Source organism: Podarcis tiliguerta, assembly GCF_965153285.1.
Source record: "Podarcis tiliguerta genome assembly, chromosome: 4".
NCBI lineage: Eukaryota > Metazoa > Chordata > Lepidosauria > Squamata > Lacertidae > Podarcis > Podarcis tiliguerta.
Genome location: NC_139537.1, coordinates 64774328 through 64802203, shown reverse-complemented (window position 1 = coordinate 64802203; position 27876 = coordinate 64774328). Strand labels below are relative to the sequence as shown.

The 27876-nt window shown below is 43.5% G+C and overlaps 1 protein-coding gene and 1 long non-coding RNA gene across 3 annotated transcripts; one reads left to right on the top strand and one right to left on the bottom strand.

The window, feature by feature from the left end:
• The first annotated feature begins 1979 nt into the window (after positions 1–1979).
• Positions 1980–4435, top strand: TMSB4X (thymosin beta 4 X-linked). Of its 2 annotated transcripts, none has more exons than XM_083438551.1 (3): positions 1980–2140; positions 3448–3561; positions 3961–4435. In XM_083438551.1, the coding sequence occupies exons 2-3, from the start codon at positions 3462–3464 to the stop codon at positions 3993–3995; spliced, it is 135 nt and encodes a 44-aa protein (XP_083294677.1). In that variant the 5' UTR covers positions 1980–2140; positions 3448–3461; the 3' UTR covers positions 3996–4435. The 2 variants fall into 2 exon arrangements, with proteins under 2 accessions (XP_083294677.1, XP_083294678.1); XM_083438552.1 differs by having other exon boundaries at positions 2055–2151.
• LOC310676566 lies at positions 3921–17359 on the bottom strand. Its single transcript, XR_014510619.1, has 3 exons — positions 17248–17359; positions 14490–14542; positions 3921–5659 (listed from the first exon to the last, which is right to left on the bottom strand). It is a non-coding gene; the product is annotated as an uncharacterized lncRNA (long non-coding RNA).
• Positions 17360–27876: the final 10517 nt, after the last annotated feature.

Here is a 27876-nt window from a genome sequence, read left to right as displayed (position 1 = left end):
ATTGCTCCTGCTGAACCTCCTGCCCCCCCCCCAGAAGGTTCCAGGTGGCCCCTGGAAAGTTAGCTAGAAGGGAATGTGGCCCTTGAGATGAAGAAAGGTCCTCTGCTTCTGGAATAACATTCAAACTGATGCATTGTGTGGAACACGCCCTTCAGAGTCTGGGTTGCCACCAGAAACCGTTTAAACAACCAGCCCCCAACTTTTCATTCTCTTAAAACAATAATCTTCCTGCTAATCAATGAGCAAGCGCACCTTTGTGTGCTTATGCCTCGGTGAGCAAATTCAGGTAATTTCGGAGAAAGGTGGCACAGTCACTCAGGAGAAAATTAATTTAAAACCCCTTTTCAGAATGTTTCTTGAATCTCAGTGTCATAGCTTTTTTGCTTTTGCGTATGCCTCATTAAGTAAAATCATCATTGATATTTTTGTGTGTGTCATAATGTCCTCCTTTTAATTCCTGCTTATCTTTCAGGAGAAGCCCTTCTCAGCAGCATTAGTGACTCTCATAACAAGAGACTGGATGTTTCCCTACAGCTTCAGTTGAATTCTTGTACACGCAACAAGAATATACCTCGATCTGGCTCAGCTAAGGCCTGCCTGTTGCGAAATCCTTCCTCCACTCCCTTTTTTACAGCTTATTCTCCCCAGCCACCATGCAACAGACAGCGGCAGCGCGCAAGAAGCTGGCATGATCTACAATAACCAGTTAGAGGGAGCAGGACTTGGGGGTGGGGGGAAGGGAAGGGGATGGGCAGACCTCAGCCTCACTACACTAGAGCTATTGTCTGCCGAACCTCGAAAAAAAAAGCATGGCGCATGAGGTTGCAAGGGGTTGCAGCAGCAAACGGCAAAGGCAGCAGGAGGAGGCCGCCAGTCAGGAGATGGGGGGCTGGATGGGTGGGGGGGTTGAAGATGAGGAAATCTTCCTAATGTGATCAATCGGGAGAGGTTGCTCAACGACAACGGAAATCCACAAAAGAGCAAGATGTGTGCAGTCTTTTAGGGTAAATGAACAACATAAGCATGACTGGAAGCAGCCGGCAGAGACACCCCCCGTCAGGGAAACAGAAGCACAAGGCGAAGCCATCAATGGTCGTTTTTTACAAGGCTTCTTTCTGCGCTCAAGCATATTGTGCCATCGCTTCCTCGCACAACTTCCCGATCATTTCAGGGAAATGCCTTTCAGAAACTGGATGGTCCTTCGTATTTTTTTCATGCCTGGCTCAGGGGTACTGGAATTAGTCCTCAGCCAGCTGCAAGAGAATCTTGATGCTTCCTTATTTTTATACTTAAAATAAAAGAGTGTATCCAAAATTACAAACCGACCCTCCCCCCAAACCCCACCCACGTCTGGCAACATGACTTGTCATCCCCACCCCCTAAGTAAGCTAGGGTGTATCTGCCTCCTCACCCGGCCAGGTAATATCTGACCAGCCGGGTGGTACTTTTACCCTTAGTCGTTAATTTAAACGGTGCCTGCGTTTCACTCCAAGTGAGCAGCAGCCATTGTTTGCCCTTTTGGATGAAAGAGGAAGCACAAAAGGGTAGCTCGCAACCTTCCTTCCATGCAGCTCATGGGATGCCTCGTGGATGCCTGGGCAAAAAGCGTAGCATATTTCTAGTCGAGGTCTGCATAGGTAGGCCTCCCGTGGGTCTCGCTGCCCCGCTGCCTGTATGGCGTGATCATTTCTCAAGTCAGCGGGTGCGAGGAAATTCTCCAAGGAAATGCAGCCTTTCATTATTTTATTCTTATTTTTTAAAAAGAAAATTGCTCTTACTGGAAACGCCCGCATGCAAAATCGCCCCCCCCCCCTTGCATGGAACAAGAATGTATCCGAATCATAATTTACATGCGACTTTCTTCTTCTTTTCTCCCCCCCCCAGCCCCCCCCCCGGTGCGTGTGGGTTTAATCGCTGGCTTTTCCTTTTCCTATGTAGCACGGCTCTCTCCGAGAGCGAAGAAAAGAGGAAGCCGGGAACTTTAAGGGCGGCGAAAGAGTTAAGTTATTCAAGATGACATCACTGCGATTTGCATAGAATCGGGGTATAACTGGTCACGCAGGGGGAGCGCCCTTTTATACGACGGTCCAGAGCAGCTGCTGCAAAGAGCGGAATTGTACCTGAAGAGAGCGCATCACTGGTGAGGCTCTGGTCTTTCATTATTTCTTTTCCGGTGGTGGGGGTTATTTTAGGGGTATCTCAGCACCCCCTTTTCCGTCCGCATGTTGCCGTAGGCTTGGATTTTCGAGGCAGTTGAGATTTTGGTCTCCGCTTTGTTGAACGCAAACACACCCAGGGCTTCTTTCTGAATGCACCAGGCGGCGGCTTAAATGCGTGGAGAAACGAGCTTTATCGTTACTATTATTATTTTGCTATCATTTTGAGCGAGGAGGTTCTGCCCACCCCCGCACCCCTGGACCCTGATGTTTGCCGGAGGGGAAGAGAATGGCACGCTGGACAGATCAAGACACCTTGGTTCGGTTTCCTTGCCTGCTTGCTGCGCTTTCCTTGGAGAGGCGCGTTTTTGCGCGTGTGCGCGCTTCGAAACCTCGAGCCTCGGAGGCAGGGGGACTTGGGGCGTGATCGGAAAGGTGGAGAGGGGAAGATGCGGGCGGGGAGGGGGAGGCATCCTCGGACGACCGGCTGCTGCCGCCCCCTGCATGTTGAGCGACAAAAGAGAGCAGCTCTTTGTTTTCCCGGGGAGCAGCCGGCGCTGTGGATCTGGCGGCCCCGGGAAGGAGAAAGCGAGGGGGCGAGAGAGAGAGGGAGAGGAAGGGCGGTGGTTGGGGCTGCAGCTGCAGCGCGAGCTCTTTGTGCCGAGGGAAGAATGCAGGGCTCCCTCCAAATGTGCTGGGCAGACCAGACACTAAGATGGAAGAAAGTGATTAGCATAGTCTCGCTCGCTTCGCTTGGTGGCATTGTGTGCATACACGCAGGCGCTTTTTTCACCATCCTCATCCTTTGCTTGCTTTATTCTAAGTGCGGTTTTCTCTGCTGTGCTTTCCACATGCAATAAGACTAGTGGAGAGATCTTAACTGGAGCAGATGCATCACCACCACTAAAACAATGAGTATTGTTGTTTTTTTCTTTTAAACGAATTAATTGATTTTCACCTGGAACAAATTCTGTTTCTTTTAAATTTTATTTTAAAGCCTTTCGATTATCTCTCTCCCCCCCCCCCCGTGCGCACTGTTTCATCTGAGGCTGAGCCTCCAGTGGTGCAATTTTAATTTTTTCGGCTCATATGAATATAAGTATATAGAGACCTGCCTTTTAAAGTAAGGGGGGTTTAGTAGTGTTGCACTTAATCAGGAAGAAGGAGCTGAGATGGTTGGAGTGAATTCAAGCGGTTTTGAAAAGGGGTGGGGTGGGGTTGGGGGGGGAGAGGAAGGAAGGGTGGTGCAATCTCTAACCATCTCTTTCCCCTCTTTTGTGTGTGCGTGCAGATCAATCGGCAGATATGTCTGACAAACCAGATATGGCTGAAATCGAGAAATTCGACAAGTCTAAGTTGAAGAAGACGGAAACGCAAGAGAAAAACCCACTGCCTTCAAAAGAAAGTAAGTGGATCTTGGGAAAGGAGAAGAGGGCGTGGGCCGCTGGAGACAAAGAGAAGGCAGGGCTGAGCCAGGCTCCTTCAGCTATCCTCCTCCTCCTCCTCTCTTGCTGGATGGGGTTTCAGTGCCTTACAGGATGCTGTGCAGTTTATGTACAGATGGAAGCATTAAATACAGTTAACAAAATATATTTTATGAAAATAAGGGGACTTTTAAGCACAGTATGCATTAAATGCAATATATTGAAAGAATTTTTTAAAAATAGATTTATTCAACAGTGTTTAATTTTGAAGAATTTTAAATGAATGGGGTTTTTTAAAACAATATTGCGATTCCTATTTAACTGCATTTCAAATGCATAATTCTTTTTTCTTCTTTTCTCCTTCTTTCCCCCTTTTGCAGCAATTGAACAGGAGAAGCAAGCGGGTGAATCGTAATGAAACCGGCCCTTCCAAATTATGCACTGTACATTCCACAAGCATTGCCTTCTTATTTTACTTCTTTTAGCTGTTTTAACTTTGTAAGATGCAAAGAGGTTGGATAAAGTTTGAATGACTGTACTGCCCCTTTCACATCCAAAAAAAATTTAAAGAATAGAGAGAACTACTGATGCTGTGAACGAAGGCGCTGCCCTTTCCATCTGCCTGTCCAGCTTGGTCCTGGTGGCACGAAAGAGCTTGCATGTGTCTCGAGAGAAGATCCTGGGAAGGGACTACAGTAATCTAGTAACACCCGAATATACGCAAAGCTGTACCAAGGTCCCGCAAGCTGTAAAATGCAGTTAACCGAGTGCCATTTTTTTTTTGTTCAAATGATTTTAATTATTGGAATGCACAATTTTTTTAATATGCAAAAATAAAATGTTTTAAAATCTGGATTATACTGATCTGGTATATATTTTTTTGAGAATTGTTATCAAAGGAAGAATAAGTGCCTATACCAACATGAGATTATATGACTTTATAGACTCCTGCATAAACATTTTTCTCCCCCTCCAGCTTTTGTCTGCCAAGAGCAGTCTGCATATTAGGATTCAACATTCATTGGGCAATCTGCAAAAATAACTTAAAATATCACATTTATTTCTAAGAGGTCTATGCAGGAACTATACAACCTATATATATTGAGCTTTTAAAAGACATATTTTAAAGTTTTGTTATACAAGGCATTGGACTACCAAATTATATGGACAGTGTTTTGGCAATATATTTATTGCAACAGTTTCCCCTTTCAACATTTTTAAAAAATCATGTTCAGCAAAACCTGGCAGTTTTGGATGCCTGTGCGTGGAGGTTGTCTTTAGTGCATCACAGCAGCCTCCAGCTGGGGAATGATTTGAAGACTTCTTTTCACCTTGCCATGTCATTGCTGCTGCTTTGGGTGGCAGGCTGCTGCAGTCAGTGTTAATTCCTTAAGGTGGCAACTTTCAAACTTGCTACATTTGGGGGTCTCCTGAGAGAAAGTCCTGGGTGTTGCAGATGTGTGGTTCACGCCAGGTGGGTGTTGCTCAGCTGCATCTTGCTGTCCTGTACAAATTGATGAGGGTGCTCTAAAACACTGGTCTTCCAACTGGTGATCCAAGGTAGGTCACAACAGCAGCATCGCCACCATGCAAATATATGGCAAAATATTTAATAAATGGGCCCCAAAGTGCATGTTTCAGACCCATGTCCTGAGTCCAAGAAGGTTGAAGATGCCTGTCATAGAATACCCCTTAACAATGTTGTGCATTGCAGAGGAGGAAAATGAGCAAGCCCCCTTTTTAGAGAAGGTGACCATTGATATCCAAGGTTCCTAGAAAACCATTTCCATAGCACCAATATTTTGGTCTTAAATGCCATACTCCCATTTATTCTAGGAATGGGGAACAAGCTTTCCAGACTCCCACTATCCCCATCACTGCCCGTGCTTACTGAATTTGATGTCCAGCAACATCTAGAGGACCACAGGTTTGCCACTCCTGCACTGAGCAGTGCTTAGTATGTTGAGTGGGGGGCTCCAACCTCCTTGGTGGCTGTGCTTTTCTTTGTTCTGTTCATAACCTTTAGATTCCACTCTTCCCTGCATCTTAGGGCAGTTGTACATATGGTTTTCAGCCATACTAGGAAGAAGCAATAGACCCGTTTTTTCTCTGGAACATGCATGTGTGTGCGCACACAGTTTCATAGTCAATTAAAATACCACTATTCATGAAAACTTGACAATGGCTATTGTATTCAAGTGAAACCAGGCTCTATTGACTGCATGTTGGAACTGCTGAGAGCTCCATTTTGTGCAATGTGTACCAGATCAGTTACCTGAAATCCTCTTCCAACAAAAGATGCTTACTACCAGTAACGTACAGTTTTAAGATCATGCAAATATGATCTTGCCTTTCCAAGTTGGATGTATTTTAAGCAACTGATTGTTCATTAATCTTTCAACAATATCAATGGGTTCCCTCCATTCTCAAAAAGGTAAAACATTTAAGCCACCCCACCTAAAGCCTGGTGGCTTATGTTTATTCCTTAATTTGTCTCTTCCTCTTTCAGGGTTTGGTTCAGTTTGAAAGTAATATTGTTAAGCTTCTACTGCTGAGTGAAGCAGGAGGATAACATGGGGAGGTGGACAGTTAAGATGTGGGACTTGTAATTACAGACACACACTTGCTCCTGGATGTACCAGTTGCTTAACAGCCCAGACTTGCAACAGAGCTCGGTGCACCTAGAACCATTCAAATCAATGGGCTTAAGTATGCCTAATTCTGCCTAACATTGCTCTGAAATGATGTCAAAATGAATTCTCTTGGCAAATCCCTGGAGACATAACATTAAGCATATTGGCCAAGATCCACCCAAGAACTGTGAGATTCACAAGGGAGCTTTACAGTTGTTTTTCCTCACGGAGCAAGCCCCTTTGTGCATAGTAAATGCTTTTTTATTTGGAGGGGGGTTTCAAGTGGCAATTTATGACATGAGATGGAGTTGGGGAGAGCTGTTCAAAGACAAAAACAAAATCCAAAATTCCAATGGGCCAAGACCATTTGCTTTTGCCTCAAGGCATATGATATGTTGCTGTCTTACTGAGAAGTAAGTCTTAAGTGAAATCACTGTAACATTGTTTCTGAGTAAATACTGTACAGGATTGGCCTGTTTACAGCTCTCAGGATCCACAGAGTTGAACTAAGTTCTAAGAGAGACAACTCCTAATAAAGAGCATTAGAAAGAATTTGACGACAAAATGAAAGCGATCAACAAATAGGCTGCTAGCGAGCCCTGCTTGCTTCCTCTTGAACTGTGGACAAGCCACAGGAAATTGTTCTGCTGAGACTCTTAAAATACCAATTGAGAGACACCACCCTGCTAGCGATCTTAATCAGAAAGCAACAGGATGCAGAGCGTGATGACTAAAACCCAAAGTGTGGAGGCAATGCAGCATATGCTCAACTGAAAAGCACTGAAGCTGTGTATGAGGCTGTGGCAGTTTGGCACTAAGTGAGGTCGTGCCCTCCTAACCCAAGCAGCACATTAAGCAATAGTATATTTTTACATTGTGCACTGGGAGTTTGCAAGTAGGGTATTGGGCTCTTTACTTGGTTCCCTATGTGACAGGGCGGGGGAGGGTATTTTAAAACCCAGTTTTGGTCCAAAGGCAGTGCTGTGTTTAGGGTGTGAGGCAGTATAAATGCCAGCTTTCATTCATGACATTATGAACTTGACTTTCAAGCAATGATATGACTTAGTGTGTGAAGTGCACTACTTTTTACACACACATGCATACACATTCTCGCCATCTTGGAATACAGTCTAGTTTGAGTGGCACTGACTGACCAAGGTTACCCAGAGGAGAAGCTTGAAGCAGCCTGCCCTGCTCATACCTTCATACCCAACACACAATTCACACGCACAGTGGCCCTCAGCATACACTGAGGTGTACAAGTGTGGATATTTTTGGGGAATGGAAATGGGAAAGAGTGCTCTATAGAATGAAGACCTTGTGGTTGCATGTTTGTTACAAGAAGAAAAGATAGCGGGTGTTAGTCAACTAAGTTTTACTCATGAGTAGACTCATTGAAATTAGTGAATCTTAGCCATTGTCAGTGGGTCTACTCTGAGTAAAACTTAGTTGGATACCACCTGATATATTCATAAGTGGCTAGCTACAGTGCCTTTGAGCTGTATGTACAGGCCTCATGTTCATTTCGCTTAGCTATGCATCAATGTAACCTCTTTAAACAATGTCTAAGCAAGCTGCATTCTGACCACCCAAATGGATTTGAAAGCAGTGTTCTCAGCACCACATTTGGATGGTGCAGCAACAAGCAAGAGCAACTTTGTGAATGAGGGACATTGCTTTGATTGGTCTGTTTATTGGCCTGGACTATTCATATTCCTGAAACTTTTACACAGATTTGTCATTCCCATTTGGAGATGGACCAGCTGTTTTGGACATGGCTTTCCAATGGCTTTGGGTTTTTTTGTGTATGTGTGTGTGTTCCTACATTTGAATATATCATCTATCTGCTATGTTGCACGGGGAGGAAATATCTTCAACAGGGTACTCAGAATGAAAGGCATCATTTCCTTAGTTGCATATAAATAGAGAACATTTCTAATGGAACATATGGCAAGGTATCTCCCTCCCATGATCCCCCCTAGCCCAATCTCAGCACTGGTAGATAAGGTTTTTATTATGCCCAAGATACATCATATCTACCAGAATAGTAGCTCTCCTTTTTGGCTTGATATGAAATGTTAGCTACTGGGAGTCCTCGTGATCGCCAAAGAAAGAAGAAATGTTAGCTGTGGTTTTTACACTTATGCAGCACTGCTGATTTCTGCATGCATTCTGCATATTTCCTCCCCGTGCAACATAGCAGATAGATGATATATATTCATGCATCTTGTATTGTACGAAACAAACTCCTGCTGTTTCAGTCATTAATTCTCTTGCCAGAATGATTCAAATGCACTTCCCCTTACTTAATGCATTTTGACTTCAAAATTATTATTATTCTGCAAAGAGGAATGTGTGGCATAATGCAACTTCCTTAGAAACCCTTACTTCCTTAGCAACTGTGCAGATATGAAAAGCAAAGGTGAGTTTTTGTCGACATTAGTTGATTGCTATTACGCTGCCTCAAACAGACAAATCATTTCTAGGGAGCTAAAGAATGGGGAGAGATGTGCTAGGTCAAGCAATCCATTATAATGAATGCATATCATCCTAGCAGTGCTAAACTAAACCAAAAACAAATTTGTTTTAGCCATTCATGGCCAAGGATGAGAATCCTTTTGCACACAGATCTCTCTGGCTAAGATACTTACAAATGGATACTTTGATGCTTGGAGACAGATGACAGAATCTCAATCTGCTCTGAGATGCATTTCCAGGTTTAATCCTCCATTATGATATGAGTAGACATCCTAGATTGGTCATTTGCATGACAGTGATATTGCTCACCACTCATAAAAGGGCATAATACTCTTTGTATATCTATTCTGCCAATCCACATAGAATTGCAGAGTTGGAAGGAACCCTGAGAATCATCTAGTACAACCCCCGGAAATACAGGAATTTGCAGTTATCCCATACAGGGATTGAACCTGCAACCTTTGCGTTATCAGCACCATGTTCTACCCAGCTGAGTTCAACTGTTTCATCAGTTGTGAAAAGAACAGCAGCAAATATTTCTGTAGTATCTACATTGTACTGGGCGCCATACAAGTGGAAACTCGATGCATCCATGGAGAGCAGGGGTAGACAACATGGTGCCCTCCAGATGTTTTAGACTACCATTTCCATCAGCCCCAGCTTGCATGACCATTGGTCAGGGATTATGGGAGTTTAGATCCAAAAGATCTGGAGGGCACCATGTTGGCTACCCTTGCTGTAGGGGATTGCAGGCGGGCTACACCTGCTCCATGTGTGGAATGTTTGTACAGTGTACAAAACACACCCGCAGGACTAGAGACTATTCTGCTGCTTATAAACTGGTTCTGCTTGTGAAATGACACCTATTGTCAACCATGTGTCTGTTTTTTAATCTTTATAATTTGTGACAAGCAAAACAAAAACGTCAGTTCTGTTTTCCTTTCTAATGAAGGAAGGAGTCACATTTTATCAAAGACTTGCTATAAATAAAACTTTACTCAACGGCTAAACCCAAATAAATTACCCCCTCCTCACCAGCCCACAGAGCAAATTCTTGTTGAGTATCAGAAATGTCCTTGAGCATATGGGATCTGTGTTGACATTGGAGAAATGTTTACTTTTGTTTCCGTCCCAAAATGGGATTCTTGCGGAGTTGGCTAAATAACACAAAAATGAAATGTAAATATTTCTCTAGCTAAAAGCAGCATGCTTTGGGTGCTCTTTGTGGGAACAGGTCAGATTATAAACTGTTCTTGGGGAATCAGCCTTGGTTGCCAAAGCTTTCATAAGAACTGCTAGAATGTGATGTACTGAAAGTGAATTGCATTTACTCGGCTATTGAAAAAAGGCACTTTTCTCCCAACCCGAAGCAGATGGCAGATGTGTAACCGGTACAATACTTCATAACCACCCTTATATATACAAAGTTATTGTTGTTAAAGTCTCTAGAAGGTGTGGGGTTTTCTCATTATGGGAACTGAAGAAACCTGCTGCTTTCTCATTTTGTATTCACAACCAGAAATGCAAACCTAGTACTGATTCCTATGACTAATTAGCCAGTGAGAATATTTGTGGCAATGTTTTCACTTCCTTCCTTCTTCCTTCTTTCTTTTTGCTTCACCAAGCACACACTTTACAACCCACTGCCTGGTTGCATCTTTAGCAGAATCATTGAGCCACTGAAAAACTTGTACTTCTGAAAAACTTGGACAGAGCAATCACACAATCATCTGATTGGGTGCAAGGTTGCTATGTGTAACATTATGGCGCCTTCTCTGTAGCAATCTGGTTGATTGTGAACATCAACCTGCAAACTCTTGCATGCCACCACAAACCACACTGAACACCATCCAGAAAATGTCAGTCTTGACCAAGTCCAATACAAATCAACAGCGATGTTGGCTTGCCACAATGAAGCTACTCGTGCCATTACTTTCCAGGCAATTTAGGGCTCTTTCATCTGCTACAAGTAGCAAATCTACGAGGCAACATTCCAAATCTCGTGGCTACATGGCAAAGTAGACTAATGCATGAGATTATGGTTTGGTCTACAACAGCCAACTGTTGTCACTTCACTATGGCAGGAAGTGGGAGAAGGAAATATGAAGCACTTTGCATCTTCTTGGGGAAGATGACAACAGAGGGATTTTTTAGTGCTGTGTGGAGAGAATTCACAAAGGAAAAGAACCCCTACTTGGGGGGGGGGTACCCAAAGCTATTTGGAGATAGTAGGATAAAGACACACAAAAAGCAATATGATTTCCCCAAAAGCATATGAAGTTTGTGGCTAGAGAATGTAACTTTCAAAAGGATTAGCTATCTCTGCAGAGCATAAGCTCATGGGAAGCCACTAGCAATAATGGCCAGCAGTTATTCCATATACACCAATCTTTTAAGAACAAGGCTTATATGATTAAAACCATTTACAGAACTAGACACCCCCCCCCCCAAAAAACAACCTTCAGAATCATTCTTTCCCTCCTCTCCTTTTGGTCAAGGTGTCTTTGCAATGAATGTGTAACATGATAGCAATCGCACAAAAAAAGCTTTGCACTGCAACAGTTTCAGACCACATCCTGGAGCTTGACCAAGATGCTGAATTTGGCTGCACTCAGAACTTTAAACATGCGCCTTCTGTACTTCTTTGTACTAAGGTTGGGAATCCTTTTGAAGGAGGCTGCTGCATGTTGTTTCATTTACACAGAGTAACGTGATTTTAATATGGGAATGACAAAGAACATTATGAGCTTTGTGCCAGTAAATCCTGACTTCAAGCCTCAGCCATGAAACCATTTAAGCGACCTTCTGCAAGCCACTGTCTCTAAACATTCATCCCCTCCATGGAGTTTCTTTCTCTGGTTGCTGCTGTTAAATATGATTATGCCATTTCTGACCTTTTCGGTTGTTACTTTTAGGTTACTTTTAGTGCAGTTTTGTCTGTAATTTTTATTAGCCATCTTGATTATTTGAAAGATAGCAGTATTGATCAAACAAACAAACAATTAATACTGACCTACATTGTATGTTAAAGAGACAATTCCACCTGTTCTTGAGTGTGAACAAGTTCATGAGTGTGCAATCTATTTTCATCAGGGCATTTTTGTCAGGAGTCCAGCAACATCTGCAGGGCACCTTGGCTACCCTTGGTTTATATGTCTCTGTATGTTTCAGAGAAAAAACTCAGATTTGCCAGTGGGTGGGTGGGTGTGCAGGCCCAGTCCACTATGTGTGCTTTCCCATGTTGGATGAACAAAAACACTCACCATCTGTCATTGCATTCTGTCAAAACCAATGTGACCTCTGAGTGCTTATGCTGAAGATCAAAATGCTAGCCTGACAGGTTGCAACTGCAATAGTTGAAACACCCACCCATCGTTTAAAAGAGATGAAGTTTCTCTCTGTGTTGCAAATTTCACAAAAACTGCTACCCCCCCCCCCACCTTATACAGTACAAATTTTGCAGGGACATTTTGAAGCAGATTCAGAAACAGTTTTCAGAGGCTGAACAGTATGGATCTTCTCTGTTTTTCTGTCAGTTTACAAAAAAAAACCAGCTGGACCATTCCCTGCTTGCTCACTTGCACAAACATTTCCGAGGCAGTTATTTCCAGTCAGAACAACGCCCATTTGCATCCTTGTAAAAATTGCACTGTCTTTCCTTTCTGTTTCATATAGAACAAGGCCATAAAATTAAGGAAGTAAACTGGCTGTATAGTTCAGCCATTACAAGATAATTACCTGTTCTGAAATTGTGTCTACAAGGCTGTAGAAAACCAGTGCATTATCTGGAATGCTGGGGTAATGTACTCCTCAAGGCCAACCCCTCTATCAAGCTTCTTTATTTCTATTCACCACAAATAACTCAAATAATATCCCTTGACAGGCTGAAGCTTTTTGCAAGTCACCGACAGATCTTTTTGCAGGAAGCACCCAGATATGCATTGCCCAGCAGTTTTTCATACCAACTGAATGGGAACTAGGAAGTGAAGCATATTCCCAGTATGCCCTGGTCTAACACCTGCAGCAGAATATGTTCCCCAGGGTGGGATGAGGGAGGCCCTTTTGAGGGCTGCTGAATATGTGATCATACTGATCCCTACCATTTTTCTGCAAGGTCAGGGGCAATACACAATTAGCAAAGCCGCTAGCCTAAGATCCACCCTGTGCACACTGTATTTACAGCACAATAAGGCATAGGAAGCTACTTTATACTGAGTCAGGTCATTGATCCAGGTACCTCAGTATATGCTGCACTGATTGGCAGCATCTGTCTAGGGTTTCTGACAGAGGGCATTCCTAGCCCCTTACCTGGAGGTGTTTGGGGCTGAACCTGGGACCTTCTGCATTCAAAGCAGATGTGCTTGCCCCTGAGCTATGGGTCTCCCCAGGATCCTGGGATGACAGTATGCAGAAATCTCACTTGACAAGAGAAAGGGAACATTCCTGCCTATAAGTAGGGCTGGGCCTTGCTAATGGCTACTACTTAATGGATACTAGTCTTGTTGGCTTCCAGGATCAGAGGCACTACGCATCTGAATTCCAGTGCCAGGGGATCATGAGTGTTTTTGCACTCATGTCCTGGCTTTGAAACTGGGCATGGGTGCAAAAGATCAGAACCCTGGACTTAATAAGCCTTCAGTTTAATCCAGCATATCTTTTTATGTTCAGATAAGTGTAAATTGGGGCGGCGGCGGGGGGAGACAGCAAATCCTCATACAAAAGATCAAATCATTTATCTACATTTTGATACAATTAAAGTATGTGCTCCAACTCATGACTGATGAAAGCAGCTGATCCTGGCTAGGGTTCAAGGCAGAGCTATCGCCTTTATAAGAGTGTGTTTCTTTTCAATCCCTGTCCAGAGAAAAAAGTTTTCCATTTGCCCTGGGGGTAAAAGCGACCAATCTGCTGTTACTGGGGACTTCTTAAGATAACAGTTTAACCGTACAGTTTTTCTCTCACTTCCTTATGAGATGGGAAGTGCAATGAAGCTTTTCTAAGGTCATCTTTTTACTCAGTAGGCAGCTTTGTGTCCGAGAGCACAGAGGTTTTAAGGGGTTCATATTACAAGAAATTGTCCTCTTCCTAAGCTTTGGCTGCTCCCTCAAACTCTGGCCCATTTCTCACATCACAGTAAGACAAATTATATAACCTTGGTGCCAAGGCTTATTCTTTGGCTACATCTCGTGGTTACTGGTGAGGGAACATAACCATGGGCCCAGATTCGGAAGACATGCAGAGCAGAAAGGAGCAAAGCAGCTGCAGGTGTGGGCTCCTTACCTGCATGTTCAAGTGGTCATGGTAAGCTATAGTTTGGCATACTGTGACTTGTGAACCAGTTCTGTATGGTACATCTGTGATCCTATGCACTGCGAAGTGTGAGTTATCAACTGGCAATGTCATATAACCCCCTCATGAACTGATCAGGATTAATGTTCAATGAGAAGGCAATGCCGTATAATGTCCACACATTTTTTTTAAAAAATACATCAGCATGAATGCTCAATAAACAACCAGTCTGGAAAGTCCCCAATGCTGTCTGGGTTGAGGCCCATCTGTTTTGATGCACAGTGGACAACAAATCTGATATATTTTTAGACAGAAGGAAGTAACTATTTTGTGCCTTCCTAAGGGTCAAATATATGGCAGGCTTGTTGCCTTACAACTGCATTCTTGTGTGTGTTGTGTGTGTGTGTTGTGTGTGTGTGTGTGTGTGTGTGTGTGCATATACACATGAACACACACATATTCAGCTCTGCTCTGGCCTACTCCCATTCAAAGTTTAAGCAACTTCTTACCCAATGTAAACCTCTCCTTTTTGGGCCGGCATTCAAGAGTCTGGGTTAAGCAGCTGTGGAAGAACATGGAAATCGACATGTTATTATTATTGTGTGTGTCCTGTTTTATTTGTAACCCCTGCAGCCAACTTGTTTCAAGAGAGGTGGGGGCGGCTAGAATTTAAATAAACAAGAGGAGAGTAATGCAATGATGTGCATTTTTAAAAAAATGCTTATTGAACAGCCTGCTCTATGTTCTGCTCAAAATGTTGGGGACTGATGTCTACACATTACAAATGTCCAGATGGGGAGCCAGATGTCCAGATGGGTATTGAGGCACCTTAAAGACATAAAAAAAGAGAATAATGTGATTATGGTGTAAGCTTGTATGGACTTTGTCGGAGTCATGAAGTGAAATTTCAGGGAAGCAGGAGCAGAGCAACTGATGTGGATCTTATCTTTGTATTGTAGGCTAGTGTCATGGACTGGCTAGATGGAGAGGAATGGTGGGAGGAACCAGCTGGGGAACCCCCAAGAGAAGAAGGCGATTGGTAGTGGGATGATGATGAGTGTTCAGAGGGAGAGGAAGGAGCAGATTGGGAGGAGGAGCTGTCAGAAGCTGAAGAGGTAACAGGGCATAGTGAGCAGGGGGAGTCTGGCAAAGAGAAGTCCAGAATTAGAGGCAGAAGCTGCAGTAGGAGAGGAGGGAAGCCAAGAGGCAGAGATGAACTCAGCTGATGAAGAGGCACAGATGTCTCCCTTTCCTGCTGTGAGAAGCTCCCATCCCTCCTCATCTTCCAGAACCAGGAGAGGCATGAAAAGGGTAGAGGAGAAGTTAGCTTCATGCAGGCACAGTCTCAGATTGCTTGGGATAAACTGTTGAGAGGAGGTGACTTAGACAGCTGAGGGGATGTGTCATTAGGCCTGCCACTCCTGTGCAGATATTTACTAATAGCGCCAACTTGCTCAGTGTGATTTACTGCTGGCTCGCTCCTGTCAGCTAGCTTCTTCAGACGATCACACCCCTCTCTATCCTTCATCCAGACAAGAAAGTGGTGCTATTAGACTTCAAGGACATGTTCCAGCCAGGCCAAAACACTCAGGGCATAAAGCCGGGCCAGTGAAGGTTGTGGCTTGTAGAGACAGTGAGGACAGTTTTGAGGGCAAGATAGGGAGGCCTAGAGGACTGCACTGAGGCTAAGATTCCCCATTCCTGCATTATAGTAACACATACTCCCTCTCCACCTGGATTTACAGGGCTCAATGTATCCAAACATTCTTGGTCAATCAGATGTTCACAAATCCAAAGTCAACATGAGCAACTGGCTTTCTTGGACAGCTGCAGTGACTCACTGCTGATGCCAGCCCACCTTATTTATTGATTTAGTCTCTATCTTCTGACCAGTGCCAGACAGATACCCTTTTTCAATTCCCCACAGTGCTCCTGGCCTAGCATTGTGCTGAGGTATTGTGGTAAAGGCAAAAGGGGGCTAAGCCTAGTGACCTAGCACTGCTCAGAGAGCTGCCACCACAGCCAGGAAAGCCTGCCAAAGCCCCCAGACAGAGGAGGGACCCCACCAGAGGTCCCTCTGCCCAGATCCAGGCCTGCATGAAGTATATATGGGCCTTTTTTCAGTGAGTTTGGAGAAGCAGAAAACCCAGTTCCAGATCCTGAGGAATTGAGGTGTAAATGCAAGGATCATGACCATGCTAGGGCTGCTGCCTTTGGCTGCAATAATATTCCCAGTGCTGTTATGTTGGGGGGGGGAGGGGACAAAACCCAGCAATGAGTTATCAGGTGGTTTCGCATGTGCTGTTCTCTCAGCAAAACACTTCATTCCTCCCACATCAACTTCTTTCCAGATAAACAAGCTAAGAAGACAGAAGCTGATCCAGCTGAAAAGACTAGTCAGGTTTAAAAATCAAAACAAAACAAAAATACAGCTGGTGAAATTTTAAATCAGGACTGGGGTTGGGGAGAGGGAGCAAAGGTGTTGTAATGAAAGGAGCATTGAAGGATACATCTCCAAGATTAGGCCTGGCAAAATGGGAAGGAATTAACCCCAGCACAATGGGGTTACCATTTTCATCCATGGCCAGTCTTTTCCTCACATTTCCACTCGAAACCACCACCACCCTGTACTCTTCAGATAAAGGGCGGTATACAGATTTAATAAAACAACAACAACAACATACTTTGGAGCTAGAGACAGCTATTTCTCTTTCTAGTGCTTGTCCTTCCTAATAGTACTGCCACATATATATATACTCAGCAGTAAGGTAAAGGTAAAGGTACCCCTGCCCGTACGGGCCAGTCTTGCCAGACTCTAGGGTTGTGCGCTCATCTCACTCTATAGGCCGGGAGCCAGCGCTGTCTGCAGACACTTCCAGGTCACGTGGCCAGCGTGACAAGCTGCATCTGGCGAGCCAGCGCAGCACACGGAACGCCGTTTACCTTCCCGCTGGTAAGCGGTCCCTATTTATCTACTTGCACCCGGGGGTGCTTTCGAACTGCTAGGTTGGCAGGCGCCGGGACCGAACAATGGGAGCGCACCCCGCCGCGGGGATTCGAACCGCCGACCATGCGATCGGCAAGCCCTAGGCGCTGAGGTTTTACCCACAGCGCCACCCGCGTCCCATACTCAGCAGTAAATCTCACTAATTTCTCAGGCAGGTGTGTAGAGGGTTGCAACCTAAGTGTGCACAAACAGAGCAGGAGAGCTTCAACAGCTTTATGTGTGGGAAAATGCCCTTAGGATGCAATCCTATACATGCTTACCTGGGAGTAGGCTCAACTGAATTCAGTAGGATTTCCTTCTGAGGACACATGCATAGGATTGCCCTGTTATCATCTCTTTGGATCAAGAACAGTGGTTTTGCTTCCTTGCGCAGTGAATGTGCTTATTTCTGGAGGCAAAGGACATTCAGTGAGATTATTTACAGTGCAAGCCGTAACCACTGGCAACTTGTTCATGTTATAACTCCCGCCCACATCTCTGAAGATCAACACTGAGCGCTGAATCATTTCAGTTTTCCTTGTGTTACGCACAGAAGGGAAATGCGAACACAACGAGTCCTGTGGTACTTCAGAGCAGGGGGAGGATATTTCAGGCACAGAGGCCAAATCTGGACCTCTAGGCTTAATAATAATAATAATAATAATAATAATAATAATAATAATAATAAATTTTATTTATATCCCTCCCTCCCCAGCCGAAGCCGGGCTCAGGGTGGCTAACAACACTAAAATAGTGCAACATTATAAAAACATTATAAAAATTAATTAAAATCAAAATTGATGGCAACCATAAACTAAAGTTTTGTAAAGATTGCCAAAGGAGGGAGTCAGGCTGCACCCTGACCAAAGGCCTGGTGGAACAGCTCTGTCTTGCAGGCCCTGCGGAAAGATGTCAAGTCCTGCAGGGCCCTTGTCTCTTGTGACAGAGCGCTCCACCAGGTTGGAGCCGCAGCCGAAATAGCCCTGGCTCTAGTTGAGGCTTCCCTCTCTGGCCCTTGGCACACTTTCAAGGCTAGTCCACCTCCTCAGGTCAACCTTGCATCTGCAGCCCAGTTCCATGTGATCCTTTTGCCTAGCGGGAATATATCATTGAACTGTGATCGTGCATCCTGCTTGCATGGATGTGTATGTAAACATGATTTTAGAATGTAGCGAACTGTATAAGACTCAGAGAGTTGCATCTACTGTCGCACCCACTTTTGCCCTTGCTCTTGCTCGTCATTGGCACAGTTCCTTACAAAGGCATGTGGTCCTCTGGTTGAAAAAGGCTCTTCACCTCCTGAAATATACTCGGAGTTGAGAGTGGATTTCATGCTCTTTATTCAGGTCATAGTGGTGAGGAGGAATGGAAGTTCCCCCAGAATGTCTGCCTTATATACATTATTTACATAATGGGCCCAATATGATTGGGATTCTCCTGTAGGCCAATCAGGTTGCGGATTCCCTTCCACCTGGAGCTGGATTGGGTGGCTCCTGTGGACCAATCAAACTGCTGCATTCTGGACCCTATTGTTCTAGGACCAATCAAACTGCTGCCTTTTGGATCCTATTCAACTCAGTACATAACACCTCCGCTTTAGAGGTTGGCAGTCATGGGTGTAGCCAAGCGAGGGCAGGGGGGGCAGCTGCCCCCCCCATAAAGTAAAACAATAGAAATGCTTAACTAACTGACCAATCACCAACAAAAGTCCAGCCTTCCCCTAACAAAATTCCTGGCTTCGTCCATGCTGGCATGTCTACACATGTCTACACATGTCTACACAAAAGTAAACTCTACCAAGTTCTAGCAATAATTCCCAGTACCCTTAACAAACTACAGTTTCCAGGATTGGGGGGGGGGGAGAGAAATGTGCTTTAAATGTGTGGTGTACACAGCCTAAGCGATATGAGGAAGGTTAGCTGAAGACCATGGGCACAATTAATTACAACCTTTGCTTTCACAGTTAAACAGATGAGATTTTCACAATACCACTCATTTGAGAAGGGTTTGTACAAATTTCCATTGATTCCAGCCACAGAGAACACACACACACACACACACACAATTTCTCACATGAGTTTAGCTTTGATTCTTTTCTGATTAAATTCTGTTCTTTGTTCTCCTGAAAGATGAATAATTTATCAACTGCTGCAATGCCTTGCGCGCATATATATATATATATATATATGCTGAAACTATCATTAAATTTAATCAGATCCCAAGGAATTGCCCTACTCAGGCGACATGTCTGCACGTTAATTTTGTTTCTCGTTGATGGTTTCTGCCTTATGGGAGGAATGCCTATATCCTTAACCTAGTAACAGACAGGTTTCCAGCAGTGCACTGTGTTTCTTCCACACTGCAAGGAAAAGTAGGCCATCTCCTCACATTTAGTATGCTCACTACATATTTTATCGGAGACAGACAAGAGGGATAACATCAGTTCTTTCTGCCTAAGCAGCATTTCTTCTGGCAAAGGTTGGCTGCACACAGCACTCTTTGATCAAGTGTATGTTCCCCTATCTGAAAAGTCCCCAGTGTAGCTGATCAGACTGTGCAGGGAATTGTTAGCATTCAGTCTGAAGGCACATATGCAAGAACGCACTATTTTGCTCTGCTTAATCAGACCACTTCCTTGTTCTGTACTCACAGTCACTAACACCAGATTATTATCGCAATCGTTTTCTGCCTCACTGTATGAATGAGAAAGAAAAGGAAGATTTCCCTTCTTTCCCTACTTTTCTTTTATCGTAGTAAAAGCTGGCTTATTAGGGATTTTAAGGAATAACTAATTTGCATCAAAGGATGTGGAGCATGTTCTTAGAAGGCTTGCTCTGCTGCAATCAATATGTGAAATTCCCTGTGGGATTCAAGAGAAGTTAGATCAACCCTTTAGGGTGAAATTATAACTGGTTGACCCCCGATGAGTCCTGAAATATGTTGATGAAAGCAGGTTATGGATTGTGTGACACTGCGTGTGTGCATATATGTTTATTTATTTATATGAAAATGTATATGCAGCTCTTCTAGTGCTTACTCAGGACAGTTAAGCAACTTTTAAAATACAGGGGTACCTTGGGTTACATATGCTTCAGGTTAAAGATTCTGCTAACCCAGAAATAGTACCTCAGGTTAAGAACTTTGCTTCAGGATGAGAACAGAAATCATGCAGCAGCGGCACGGCGGCAGCAGGAGGCCCCATTTGCTAAAGTGGTGCTTCAGGTTAAGAACAGTTTCAGGTTAAGAACAGACCCCCAGAACGAATTAAGTACTTAACCCGAGGTACCACTGTACAATAATATTCCACACATTTAATATAATAATAAAACTAGACACAGGCTGTTTTCCTATAGGCACCTGGCTGGTCTCTGTGAGAACAAGGATGTTGGACTAGATGGGCCTTTTGTCTGATCCAGCAGGGCTGTCCCAATATTCTTAGCTGCAGCAGATTAAGACATTGGATGAAAGAGAGAAACCTATTGTCAGGGACTGGCTGGACAATGAGGAGTGGTGGGAGGTTCCAGCCAGAGATTGCCATAGGGAAGCCTCAGAAGAGGAAGGCTCCAAGCTGGGGAAGTGGTGGTGGGACAATGAAGACAGATCAGAGGAAGAATGGGAAGATGCTGGGAAAGCAACAGGCTTGAGAGAGATGGAAAACACTGCAGACACAGACCCTCCAAGTGCCCCTACTTTCCAGGGGTGTCCCTGATTTAGTAAACCCATCCCAGTTTCTGATTTGATCCTGGAATGTCCCACTTTTCCTTAGGATGTCCCTATTTTAATTGGAGGGTATGGAGTTATCCAACCCCCGAGCCGTCTGAGGGCAATTCTGCATAGGGAAGTTTTTAAAAGTTTAATGTTTTTATATATGTTGGAAGCTGCCCAGAGTGGCTGGGGCAAGCCAGTAAGATGTGCGGGGTATAAATAGTAAATTTATCATTATGGAATGGGACGTCCCTATTGCCATCAGAGAAATGTTGGGGGATATGCAGGTGTGGAACAGGCAGCTGAGGAGGAGGTGGGGGGGTGAAGCTGTGACAGATGCACAGGAGCCAACAGGTTCAATCTATTGTGTTTAGCACTCCTTCCCCTTGATCTCTGGGGACTTGGAGGGTTTTGCATGTCATAGAGCAAAGAGCTCTGTAGAAGGTTCTTCTTAGATAGACTTGTGTAGAGCACACTGGAGTAGTCCAGTCTTGGTGTAGCTAAGGGATATGTCATGACTTTATAACTCAATGAGCACCCTATAGCCGTTTCCCCCCCATGTGTAGGATGGGGTGAAAGAAAGACGCTTGCACTTTCTTGAACACACAGCGAACTGTGTGAAAGCCTTTGAGAATGTGTCAGTAGCATTAAGTTCAAAGGCATTCTAATGTACATGAGAGATTTAGGGCCAGCTCTCATAAGCTATGTTGCTCCATGTTGGTTGCTATTCCCAAACCATTTGAAGCAAAAGCCAGGAACTAACACACTGTTAAGATTCCCTGGTGCACATTTTACATACTTTTCTGTGCTGTGGCTTCTAATATGTTTAGACATCATTGGACCAGACATAGGATAGGTCTCCTTTTCATGTCACACAGAATTCCCATTGCTTCTGCCTTAAGAGGTGTGTGCAGTATTTACACAGGTGCAATATTTGCACAAACGTCTGAGACGATTATTTGATGATGACTCAGGTATAGTAGTGCTATGACTCCTTAGCAACTTTATCTTCTGAGAACCACCTGGAAAGGTGACTCGTTTATGAGTTCACTCAATTATTTTTCTCCCTTTGAAATATCTGCCAGTTTTGCCAAGACTAGACTATGAGCACACCATAATGTTTTTGATCAAGATGGGGGGGGGGGGGATACAAGCTCTCTTGCCTAAAAATGTACTTTGCCATTAGCAATGCAGTTACATACTTGGCTTTCAGTCTACTTGCCCAAGAGCTATTATAGTTTGCATGGCTTTGGGAAGTTGTATACAGTTGTACCTCGGATTACAGACGCTTCAGGTTACAGACGCTTCAGGCTACAGACTCCACTTATCCGGAAGTAGTACCTTGGGTTAAGAACTTTGCTTCAGGATGAGAACAGAAATCATGCTCTGGCGGCGCGATGGCAGCAGGAGGCCCCATTAGCAAAAGTGGTGCTTCAGGTTAAGAACAGTTTCAGGTTAAGAATGGACCTCCGGAACGAATTAAGTACTTAACCCGAGGTACCGCTGTATATGTGTGTGTGTGATTACACCTTGTTCCACTGAATTGTAGTTGGCACATACATAGGACTCCTTGGAGCCATTCCAAGGAATAAACCATTTGCTTGTGTTTGTGTATTCTATAAAATATGGCCCACTTTTTGACAGAACAAATACTCTCCTTGTGGATAGATTTACAAAGAGAGAATGCCTGTTAAATCTCTAAAAGATATTGCTGTAAAAATATTGCTATACACTGTGCCATTCTTTTAAGCAGTGCTTGAACACAAGTACCTAACTAAATAGGGCATGGTTCTACGTAATTAGGGACATCTTGAACTCCTTTTGAGGATCACTTCTTGCAGACTCTGTTGCTGGTGTCACTCAACTAAAACTGAATGGCAGGGAGGTAGAGGTGCTGTTTTTCTTATGTAGTTTATGTTACAATAATTGTGTCTTGCTTTTGCAGTCTGGTGGCTTATGGTTGTATCTTAAATCAGAAATACGTCACTCAGTTGTTTCAAACGTACCGGTATTTAACGATCTTAGGGATCAGAACAGACACAGTAATAAATTGCTTGGCTGTTGTACTACATAATGTTCTATGTGTCATGGATCATGGCTACTTGCAGGTAGGGTAAGTCACATCTTTCACAATAATAATGGTGTCTAGAAATTTTTTTGGACTAGGTAAGGCTCAAACTAATAGGGAAGTGGAAGAAGGTGGAATCTTTTTGGAATCTCTTGAGTGCTTCTGAAAATCACCACCTGACTCCACTAATATGCCTCAGATATATTGGTGATATATTAGTAAAGCAAAATTGTCTTTTTTTCCAGGAAGTGATCTAAATTAGGTGACCCTGTATATTGAGGTGCCATGGTCACACCTGTTTGGATCAATAATTTATCTATGAATTTATAGTTACTGTCTGTGAGGAGAAAAGTATAAAAAACTTGAAACCAGCCCTAAGTTTGTATCATTAAACGAGGACTTCATTTTAACTTAGCAAATACAAAACTCATATATTTTCAAAAGCCAGTCAGGTGTTTTTTCTTTTCTTTTCTTGAATTCAAGCAGTAGTGCCATATTCTGGGTGCTGTGAAAAGCCTGTAATAAAAATGTGGAATTTCTCCTGCTAGATGTGAAGGTTGTGGGGGATGGGTGGGGAGAAATTCTTATCCAGACATCCTGCCTTCACAGATTTTCTTTGTGATAAAACAAGATTTGCCTAGTGAGAAACAGTTTTAGGTTCGGGTAAAATACAGGATGTAGCATGTAGTGTGGGACAACATTTGTTTAGTTCATGGCTGAGAAATGACTAATGCAGCACATGGAAACTTGAAAAATTCTCCTGCTTAAGAAAACACGTGTGCTATTGTCCTCAGGGAAAATGGCTCTATTTCCAAACTTCCTAAAGCAGGGAAGTCACAAGAGTTACCTCATGGCTGAATACAATTGAGCCCAACTGAAATAATAATGCACCTTAGGCTCATCTGCATGGGGAGCTTTTCATCTCACCCATTCTGCGTCCTCCCTCCAGTTATAGTCGTAGTTATAGCCCTGCAGTTTATAGAAAATTATAAAGTTCGTTAACTGTAAGTAGGCATCTGTAATTATGCCATACTGGAGGACTGCATGTAAGGATTATAATCTGGTATTTGTGACCTTTTTTTAGAGAGAGAGAGCAAATTTACCATGGAATGCGCTTTTCTTTGCATTTTTGTAGACAAGCAATCTTCTGGATGTTCCATCACTTAATGAGATTGCAGCTCAGCACATGCTAGGACACCCCCCCCCCTCAAAGTGTGTTGGGTCAGGATGTGATAAATTGCAATCTCAGTTTAAACCTAAATATTCAGAAGATTGGCTAAGAGGATCAAATTACTGGGGGAAGTCAACTGATGATGCAGTCACTACATCCAAAACGTAACATGGAAACTGACCCTGTGTTTATTCTCAACATTTCCCTGGCCTGAACTATCAGAAGTCTAGCCCTAGGTTCTTGATAATACCTGATGTCTCTGCTGACATATATTTTAAAGAGCCCTTAAGCCGGGGTTTATTACATTTCTGTTGAGAAGTTGTGCTAATAAAAATAATTAGTGCTTCCAATCTTCCTGGCAATGTAAACTCATTCAGGCATCCTGTGGTTTGACCCCTTGCCAAAATTTACTCTAACATTGCAGTGATTGTGTTTGGTTTAAATTTGTTCTGCATGGAGGTGCAAAACAATCTGAACTGTACCTTTCTGGCACACAATGTCTCACAGGCCAGGCCCAAGATATTTCGCTGCCTGAAGTGGAGCAGCAAATGGCACAAATCCCCTCCCCCATTGCATAATACTCAAGGCTTGTCAAGTTATTTTGACATCTGAGGCACCAGATCCCACAGACACCTCTTTCCCCTCCTTGGCATTACAGTAATAATAAATTAAACAACTAACATCTTGCTGCCCTTTCATAACACCCCAAATCTGCTGCCTCAGGTGGCTGCCTCACTGTGCCTAATGGTACGACTGGCCATAGCTTCTAGCTTCACTTAAGGAATATGGTCAACACTGTGAACTCATTAGATTCCCACCCCCACCCTGTTTTGTGGTGAATATGTGCTTCCTACTCCTGCAGGCACACAATTACTGGATCTGCACTATATTCCTTGCTAGCTATATCCACTTTATATCACTTTTTGTGGCAGCTTCGTAGAAATGAACATTTCCCAGAAGCTCTGGCATCTTTCGACCAGGGGTGGGGAGGGATTCTTGCTTTTATTACAGTGGGTTCACAGGTCTTATTATCAGAGTGATCTCAAGTATTATTTACCTTGGCATTAGAATACCTCTTACTGTATACATGGAGAGGAACTGGAGGGCAACCATCTGTCAAATTGCTTCAAAATTCTACATGCTCAGCAGAAATTGTCAGTCAGTGGGATAAAATTGTCAGTCAGTGTGATGTAATGCCCTCATACTTTCCTCTTATCCATAAACAATACAGTCCTTTTGCTAAAAATGACGCTGTGAGTTTAGACTCCTTGTATCATCCATCATGGATGTGTCTAGTTATGTAGAAGTTTGAGGATCAATTATTCTTCTTAATTCTATATATTCAGACCACCCCCCTCTTCTAACAGTATGAGGTGGCTTTTCCAGTTTGCTGTTAGCAGCCAAAGTTGCTCTGGTTAGCAAATGGAGCCGCCTCCCTTGTGCCCTCAAAGTTTGGAGCAAGGGGTAACAAATTGTTGGATGTAAATTGAGCATGTATCAGGTTCAAGTATCCCAAGTTCAATGCATGCCTTCGTGTTTTATAACTCCTATTTAACATTTCTTTGTTATCTAGCAGAACAGAAGGGAAAACCTTGCCACACCATCCCAATGCAGATATATTTCCCTTTATTACATTCCTTCATAAGAATTTAAGATCAGGTGTAAATATCGGTGTAGCCTTTTCCATCTCATGGGACCTCTTACTTCCAGGTAACATTGTTCACTTCTAACCTGTTATATTTTTATGTTTCCTTTTAATATTTTGATATTGTGTGTGCGTATCACTATTCTGACCCTAGAGTTCTTTCATTAAAGATGTTTACAAAATGGCGCATCTATTTTACAGGGAAACATATAATGATTCCACACACCAATACATATAGAATTTATTTCACTGAATGTATTCCGTTCCATTGGAATGCTTTTGCAGGTTTTATAATGGCAACAGCTTTATCTGTTTTTATAATTGAATGTTGTATTGTTTTTTGTAACCCACCCTGGGATCTTATAAAATTATCATTATCATACATTTGTTAGACAGACAAAAAGGGATAAGAGTTTCTCTGTTTAGTTAGAGAAAACCTAAGGGTGCTGCTTCCCTTGCCAAACACAGGAAGTGGCTGTTTTCCCCAAAGACGGCACTTTTACATAGCTCTTGTTGGAAAAACAGAAAAGGAGTAAGTAGCTCCTCTGCTTCTCTTTTGTACTAGGCAAGGCCAAACATTATTTGACTAGAAAGCAGTTGCATTGGCTACTGGAAACAATGCCAAGTAATAATGGATGACAAATACTTCTTTCAAATTCAGTGATTCTTAGTTTATCTGAGCAATATTTTTTTTAAAAAAAAGATTACTACTACAGACATGTATTTCTCTCCCCTTAAACAGACAATTAGTACGGCTCTCTTCAATAATCAATCTGCCTATAGTTTAATATGACAAAGCCATGAATTGATCAACAGGACCCAGAAGAACATTAAAATGTGTGTTGATACTATGCATACAGTGATCATTCAGATCCAGTTAGGTGCGTTTGTGTGTAGAAGGCCTCTGTACATGGATTCCTACTAGACAGAGCTGCAGCGCTCTTCTTGTGCTGATACGTACTAGTACAGTGTACCATCAATTTTGTTTAAAAAATTGTTCTTTGCTGCCCATGGCAGCCATTTTGTGCTGACAGTCATGACGCTTTTATCAAGATCCTGGCACCTTATTTCTTACAAAGGAAAAAAAGAAAATCAAATGGAGGATTACAGTTCCTCATCCTGATACTACAAAGCGCTGTCCAGGAGCCAAAACTGTACAGTTTTAGCCCTGATTATTCCCTCAGTGATCATCTACATAGATGTCAGGAAAGAGGTTGATTCAGTCGCTCACTTACCAGATTGGTGTGATTCATTGTGCCTGTTCTTCTCCAGCGAAGGGAAAGCACAGTGAATAGCACAGGTCATATCCAGGCTGCCCTTCAGATATTTATGCATTTAGCATAAAGGTTTGAAGAGGGTTTTTAACTATGCTCAATTGAACGGGCTTAGACACCTCCCCTGTGAGTGGGAAGCCTGCCTTATCAGGATTACTGATGATGAGGAGAGTCCTAAGTGTGTTCAGCTGATGAGTCTTTAAAAGCCTCTCAGGCCTTCATGCTTAACATGCGAAGATCTGAAGAGCAGTCTGCGTGCCAGGCGACAAGGTGGGTGAGATGAGTGGGGCTGCCACTGCCTCGTTCCTAGTTTAATTCTTCACATGTCAAGATGAATTTCTGAACCTGGATCGGTTCTTTTTACCACTACACTATTTTAAAAGGTAAAGGGACCCCTGACCATTAGGTCCATTCGTGACCGACTCTGGGGTTGCGGCGCTCATCTTGCTTTACTGGCCGAGGGAGCCGGCGTACAGCTTCCGGGTCATGTGGCCAGCATGACCAAGCTGCTTCTAGCAAACCAGAGCAGCGCACGGAAACACCGTTTACTTTCCCGCCGGCGCGGTACCTATTTATCTACTTGCACTTTGACGTGCTTTTGAACTGCTAGGTTGGCAGGAACAGGGACCGAGCAACGGGAGCTCACCCCGTCGTGGGGATTCAAACTGCCAACCTTCTCATCGGCAAGTCCCAGGCTCTGTAGTTTAAGCCACAGCGCCACCCACGTCCTTAGGTACTTCATAAATTAGGGTTGCCAGAGTGAGGCTGATATACCTTACATATCACAGTGTTCCGTCATGGTGTCCCATTGCACCACAAGCGGTTTAGTCATGCTGCCCACATGACCCGGATAACTGTCTGTGGATAAACACTGGCTTCCTCCACCTGAAAAGCGAGATGAGCGCCACAACCCCATAGCCACCTTTGACTGGACTTCACTGCCCAGGGGTCCTTTACTTTTTACCTATCTCATGTCAAAGTACAATTTATTTCAGGAACAATACAAATCGATGAAGTGGTTATATAGATTAATTAAGACCTAATAAA

Coding starts and splice junctions, on each gene's coding strand:
- TMSB4X (XM_083438551.1), top strand. CDS start 3,462: ATGTCTGACAAACCAGATATGGCTGAAATCGAGAAATTCGACAAGTCT. Junction 3,562..3,960: donor CCCACTGCCTTCAAAAGAAA/GTAAGTGGATCT, acceptor CCCCTTTTGCAG/CAATTGAACAGGAGAAGCAA.